Source organism: Lolium perenne, chromosome 4 (genome assembly GCF_019359855.2).
Source record: "Lolium perenne isolate Kyuss_39 chromosome 4, Kyuss_2.0, whole genome shotgun sequence".
In the NCBI taxonomy this organism is placed as follows: Eukaryota; Viridiplantae; Streptophyta; class Magnoliopsida; order Poales; family Poaceae; genus Lolium; species Lolium perenne.
The window spans coordinates 138,987,946-138,995,064 of NC_067247.2; the positions used below are offsets into that span (position 1 = coordinate 138,987,946).

General features: G+C 49.5%; 1 protein-coding gene across 7 annotated transcripts; it reads right to left on the reverse strand.

The window, feature by feature from the left end:
* Positions 1-2,307: 2,307 nt before the first annotated feature.
* On the reverse strand, positions 2,308-5,251 carry LOC127294028 (zinc-finger homeodomain protein 4-like). Of its 7 annotated transcripts, none has more exons than XM_051323767.1 (2): positions 4,771-5,251; positions 2,308-3,925 (listed from the first exon to the last, which is right to left on the reverse strand). In XM_051323767.1, exon 2 carries the CDS (start codon positions 3,851-3,853, stop codon positions 2,774-2,776), a length of 1,080 nt encoding a protein of 359 aa, XP_051179727.1. In that variant the 5' UTR covers positions 3,854-3,925; positions 4,771-5,251; the 3' UTR covers positions 2,308-2,773. The 7 variants fall into 7 exon arrangements, with proteins under 7 accessions (XP_051179727.1, XP_051179731.1, XP_051179729.1 ...); XM_051323771.2 differs by lacking the exon at positions 4,771-5,251 and adding an exon at positions 4,587-4,757; XM_051323769.2 differs by lacking the exon at positions 4,771-5,251 and adding an exon at positions 4,486-4,601.
* Positions 5,252-7,119: the final 1,868 nt, after the last annotated feature.

Consider the following 7,119-nt stretch of genomic DNA (forward strand, 5'->3'; position numbering starts at 1 on the left):
AATTTGGAGGATTGAAATTCTGCATTATTCACTATTCTAGTTGCCAGATTTATGATGAACGCTCGCCCTGTCCCCTTGTCCTCTTCCTCCTCCGGCTGCCAACACAAACCCAATAGCTGCCACCGACGGGGGCGTCACCCGGCAAAGCTCGGGTGATGCGGTGGCGGCAGCGTTCTCCTCGGCGGTGGTTTTGTCTGAAGTGACGCCCTCTAGGGCTGATTAACGTCAAGGCGGCGGTGGAGCAGCGGCCTGGACCTAGATGGGCTTGGATGGACTGCGGTTCGCACGTTGTGTTCTTGGGCTTCACCTGCAGCTTGAGGAAGCCAATGGCTCTGTCCATGGCATGGTGGTTGTGGCTTCCTCCTCCATCGGAGGGGGTTGGCCAGCTGGTCACGACAATGATCGAGTTGGGTAGGCGCGGGTGCCGGTGAATACCGAGCCTTGACTACGTTCAAAACGGGCGATAGCGGTGTTCACGTATTGTTACCTTGTTGAATGCACTGTAGTTCGCATCTACTCACTCGTACTGCTCCGAGGGAAACCCTAGATCTAGGTATCCAGATCGGACAATGACGATGCTTTTGGCATTGTTTAACCTCTTGGGCATCGTTTTTTGAGTAGTTGTTTGATGGTGGTTGAAAATGTGGAGTAGTGTGCTTCAACCGCGTGAACGGCGACGAATCTTGGCAGCGTGGCGCAACAGGGCATCGTAGACGGATGTGATGTGATGAACACACAAAGGGTGAGGCGTTGCCTGGCGCTATGGCAGCGTCGACAGGGCAAGTGCTATGCGGATCCCTACCATGAAGATGTACCGATGTTTGATGCCAATGATGGATTCTGAAGTGTGTGCATGACGTGCAAGCCGAGGATCTGCTAAGACCGGATGATCGCTGCCATGTTGGCCATATGGTGACTGACTCGATGATATCCTCGGTATTTAGCTAGGGATGGGGAGGGGGGGTGTTGTTTCTGTTTTTATATTACAGCACAAGGTTCCTATGATATGTTTTTCACCCATTCTAAGGTTTGCATGTGTTGAGTGGTAGTTCAGGTTTGATGATGTACGCTCTTAACATGTTTTTGTTAAATAAAATCTATGCATCTCCTCGCTGCAGAGGCCTGGTTCTCATCCTCCATGTTGAAAAAAATGATTTTATTATTTTAATGCAGCCAATAATCTAGGAACTTTAAGTTCAGATTTTTTTCACGTTGATAGAGTATATTATTTTCTACGTCAACGAATATTAATCAGATTTTTGTGATACTTTAAGAAACCGATCTTGAATTGTTCGAAAAAAGAAGCTCCATGTCGCCCGTGACCCAAACCTGGGCACTCCCTCTAGGGTTTCTATTCCGAACCGGACGAAACATACACCATTTACTCGCAGGGCTACAAACGACGTAGCGACATGTACATTCGAGGGTAAATGCCCGTAGCACTCGTGAGACATAAAACGCCACTGCCATGGCAGGGGAGGCAAGCTAGGCCGTACACGCAGACACAGAGAGGGGAGACATTGGCACAGCAATAAAAGTTTGTCTGAGAATTTGATCGGCCAGAAAAGTTTGTCCCCAGCATTCCAGGTTACTGCAACTTAGCAGCACATCGATCATTTGCTGGCTCAAAACCTGTACTGGTTAACACCACCAGATTAAACACCTCAATCTCAACATTCAGTGTTCATGGACAGGAAAATTAAGGAAGAATTCCTAAGAAATCTGGTGCGGGAGCACAGGGAGCAGCGCACTATGCACCACTACAACTACGGTGTCTGTGTGTGTCGCAAATGGTTTGCTTCTTGCTGCCAAGGCAACCCAAACCAATTGTAGATCGGTTGGCCACATGCCCCCCTGCCTCCCTGCACTCCTACACGGACCCAAGAATGATTGATTGCTTGGGGCCAAGCCCATGCACAGGGCAAGCAAGGACTGTTATCTGCTCGATCCAAAGACAGAAATGTGGACACAGAAATATTGATTTTCACCTTCCTCGATCCATCACTCTCAGATTCTGAATTTTGACAAGAAACTGATCCCCTTTTCTGTTTCTTGGGGAGAGATGAATTCAGCAGATGGGGATCATCAGGCAGGCATTGCATGCAATTGCAGGCAGGCAACAGTAAGAGCACCGACAGGGGCTGCAGATTAAGCATGCAGATCATGTCATGAACAGTGAGCCTGAAAGATACAAGACCTGATCGAGGAGGAGCCATTGCATCCCATGTTCCTCATTTTTCTATGCAATTATCAGAAGCGTAGATTAGCCCACAGATGCATGCAGATGATGAAATGGAGAAGAAATACTAATAAACAAGTAAAATTTAATTTAATAGACCTCTGTCTGATTCTGATCCATGACAACAACTCAAACGCTCAGCTCATCAGGCTACTGCTAGACTTAAAGTCAGTGACACCAACCAAACCAGGGAGACGAAAGAGGAAAAAAGAATTAAGTCCAGCGGAAAATAGAAAGTAATGGGAATCGAGAGCTAGCTCAGTTCGGTTCTTCTGCCTATGCCTGCTCCCCTACCTTATGACAAGAAGATGGATGAACAACGAAAAATAATAAAACGGAGATGGTTGCAATAAACCTTGAGTTTCTCTTGGCTCTGCTTCGATCGATCGGTCTCTTCGATGGAACAGTGAAATTAATGGCAATGCGGGTTGCTACGCTAGGAGGAGAATCAAGAACGGCCATGGCGTCACTCGTCGGGTAGCTAGGATGCACCTTTGATGACACACCAGGGCGAATTCCTTCTTCTTTCCGCGGTCACTCGGGGTTGAGGCGCTGCGGGGAGCTCGCGTCGCGGTGGAAGGACGGCCCGGGCTGCTGCTGCGATGGATGCACGGCCATCGGCATCGGCACTGGCATTGGCATTGGCGGCGGTGACTGCATGGCGACTGGCATTGGGGCATGTGGCTGCTGCTGCTGCTGCGGCGGCGGCGAGGTCGGGAGCGGCCTCTTGGCGAGGCTGTGCTTGTTGTTGTGCATCCACACCTTGAGGACGCGGCGCTTGACGCCAATCTCGTGGCAGAACTGATTTACCATGGCGTCGTCCAGCTTCTGCAGACGCCACCCGACGCGCTCCGCGAAGTCCAGCATGCGCGCCTTCTGCTCGGGGCTGAACTTGGTGCGGAAGCGCTTCTGGGAAGACGAGGAGCCGCCGGCCCCGCCAGAGCCCAGCGCGTCGCCCATGCCGCCGCTGCCGTCCATCTCGTCCGACTCCGCCGTGTGGATCATGCTGAGCGGCATGATGATCTGGTGGTGCGGGTGCCCCGGCGGCGGGGGCGGCGGAGGGAGCGCGCGCGGCGCGGCGTAGGCGCCGCTGCCGTAGTGGTCGGTGGTGACGAGGAGGCCGCCCATGCTCTTGTGGTGGTGCTGCGGCACGGCGGGGCCGAGCAGGCGACGGCCGACGCGGTGGCCGTGCCCGTAGCCGCGCGTGGCGCAGCTGTCGCCGTGCAGGTCGTCCAGCTCCTTGCGGTGGAAATTGCGGTGGCAGCCGCAGGCGGAGCACTTGAGCGCCTCCAGCGAGCCCTCCTCGCCGCTCGGCATGAACTCGCCGCACCCGTCGGTGGCGTTGCCGCCGATGGCAGCCGCGTGGTTCTTGAGGCACTCCCGGTACTTGACCGCGGGTCCGGCGGAGCCGGCCACCACCAGTGCCCCCGCCGAGCGCTTCTTTCCAGAGCTCTCCTCGGACACAGCAGCAGGCGGCGAGGACGGCATCCCTTGAGCAGCCTGGGACTGCCCGTTGTGGTGGCCATGGAGCTCCATGGTCATGCTGGCCCCGTAGGGCGAGGCGGTAGTGTGCATTGGGATCGGGAGCTCGCCTCGGGCCCCTGAAAGATCCATCCTGCTTTCTCCCCCGTCTGCAGCGACGATGCTTCTTGCTGCAGCGGCTGCTTCTGTTCGTCTTCTCTGCGGCTGCACAATGGAAACCATGAGAGCAAGAAAAGGCCAATGACACCTCCAACTCTCACACACAACAAGCGATGGAAGGACGCAACAAAAATTCAGTGTCTCTTGGGACTCTCAACACAGGGCGCTAAAGAATAATAGCGAGGGAGAGCGAGTGGAGAACAAAAAGGAAGCTGAGGTGAGGTGAGAGAGAGGTGCATGGTGTGTGTGGGATCTTGGGGACCTTATCAAGAAGATACTGCCACCACTTGCAAACTCCAAGATGGAGGAAAAGCGAGTAATCTGGTAGCTAAAATGCTCAATTATACACCATAAAAATAAATACGAACAATATCCTACCCCTATCTAGATTAGCCTCTACTTTGCTGGGCTCTCCCTCTCCCCATGCAATCAAGATAGATTAGGCGAACGAAGGAGAAGCTTAGCTGCTGCTATACTCACCAGATAGATGCAAGAACGAAAAGGAAGGATGATGAACAGTGGAGCTGTTCTTGGCCAAAGGGAGGGTTACTTTGTGGAGCTTTCTGGTAGACGCAAGTTTTACTACTAGTTACTACTACACATACCAGCACTTGCCACTACAAGTACCACTAGCAAGCAAGCAAAGCTGCTAGACTATTTTCTCCGTGGACTAAATGTATGGACCAGCCTTTGACCTCTCTCCCACCTTCCTCTATCTCTCACGCACACCTTCTCCTTCCCTTGACCCAGAGGTCCCAGACACAACCAACAACAAGGACTAGAAGCTAAGCAGGAGGAGGAGGAGGCTTCATGGACAGATGTTTTGTGTTTATGTGTGTGCCATGGTTGAACAGTGGAGGGAGAGACCAAGAGACCAAAAGCAAACCAACCTTGTTTTGTCAAGGCCTAATCAAGAGGACAAAGAAGGGGCAAGGCCTCCAGCCTTTGCAGCTTCCACCATTGCAGTGAGGTGACCAGGGGCACTAGGGCCTAGGGCACAAAGTGCCAACGGAAAGAAAAGATGGAAATTCAGAGAGATGTGCTTATGGTTATGGAAGCTATTATGCTTAGCCAGAGGGAGCGAGAGAGGTGAAGTTGAAGAAGATGGCAAGGCCAGGCTGTTCTCTACCTAGTGGTCGCCTGTGGTGTAATGAAGAAAAGAAAAGAGATGAAGCGATGTGTGAGAGAGTCAGAGCGAGATGGACTGATGGAGAGGAAATAATACTGTTGTCTGGTGCTTGCTTTGCTTGCACTATCAGGAATCCCAAGCTTACTTCACACAGTGATGGAGGCTCCGGCGTCTCGTGTGTCAGAAGCAGGACGAGCAAGATGGACAGAGAAAGAAGAAGACGATGAAGGGAACATCACGAGCATCATTACTCCACTATGCCCTGTGATTTGATTTCTGCTTCTTTGTTTTAACACCCAAAAGAATCGATTGTTTTCATCGCTCTTGTCAGAAGAGAGATGAATGGATCGAGTTAGCCGCTTCCCTTAATTAATGTCCTCATGGGCTCTCTATGTACCCATTCACAAAACCCTTGTGCAGTCTAGGTATTCAAGTGTCATGCCAAAGCAACCGCAATATCAAATACCACTGTCGGGAGATATCGATTTACGACGGACAGTTTCCCCTGATCACAGGCCATAACTGCTGCCGATTGACTTGTACTTATGAATGTTGTAGTAGTAGTTTAATTTTTTTCACATGGAAAACGTTGCATTAAGTAGCTCAAATGACAAACACAAACCATAGTAATACTACCTGATGTTAACAGGATGAAAACATGACATACTTATTTAGAGTGCACGGTGTAAAATTTGCCACGTAATTAAGCAGGATGCATACGCATGTGACAAAAAAGTTGTCTTAGAAACACTCCAGCTTGTAGTGGCAGCAGTATTTAGCAGCCTCAGCCGTCAGGCTTTAGCAGAGAATATATAGTGGGTTTGTCTGTATCAACACAGGATGAATCATTGTGCCCTAAGAGTTGACTACCACACGCCCCCCCTGTCCTAATGATACCCACCATGACCAAACCACTGACCAATCATCTACTGATTCCTGGAATTGTGCATAAGAAAATTCAGCAGCATGCAGATTTGCAGGATCTGAAGAACCAACACATGACATGCAGCAGTGGACAACCCCCGGATTAGGAACACAGCAATTCTATAACACATTCCGTTTTGGGCCGACACCACTGATTAGACTGACTGTTATGTCCTAATTAAGCAAGGCCTAGAGCTGGTGGTGGTTTAGTTTACTCTGCATCACTCGCAACACACTAGCCACAAGATGCCATCAGGGAGATTCTTATCATTGGCAATTTGCCTGATGATTTGCGCTAGGACCTAGCTACTCCATGCATCACGCCTTGGGGTGCGCAAATATATTACTGTCATTAGGCCCACTAAGACATAGCCTTGGATCCTGCCACTTTATTTATTTGTTTGTTTCTCTGAATCCCTAGAGACTAGTGACTCGTGATTATGGTCTTGTCATTTTGTCCTCTAACTGAACATCATTCCCTTACCTAGAATTTTTTTTTTTTTGCTGCCAAGTCTTTGTTTAACAGCACATGAGAATCTAGCTGAACTTAGGAGGTCAGGATTAGGGCACACATGATGCATTCTCACGGTTCCAAGATTAAATTAACGATCACCTTGGAGGAATAAGATTCCCTTTCTCCTGTGGGGAGAAAGGTCCTAATCACTTCTTTTGGTGGTGAATATTATAAAGTGTGCTAAGCATGCAAAGTGCTCAGAGAATGATCGTCTTTAAGGTACAACAAGCAAGACACCTTCCTTTTCTTTTCTATCAACTGAATGTCTCCCTAGATCACGAGGAATGTTCATCCTAGATATGGCCTTTCGAATAATATAAGGCTGGATCATCCAAGAATATTTCTCTAGATCAACCGGAAAAAGATTAAAGATGCTTGGACCCTTAATTTTTTTCTCTATCTAGGGATTTATTTTCCTCTCGCTTGTTTTCATTTCCTCTTGTTTTGCCCCCTCCGAACCGCTTTATTCTTCACTATTTATATGCTTTGTAGATTCTGACTTTCATCACCGGCGTGTTCTGATACCCTTGTTGATATTTCTAATTTTCATGGTGATGGACCTTCGTAGTGGAGGATGTTAAGTCTTACTTATCAAAGAGGGTTTCTACCTCTTTTAAGCCATCAATGGAGAAGGTTGGACAATTCACCTATACTTTAACTCTCTCTCTCTCT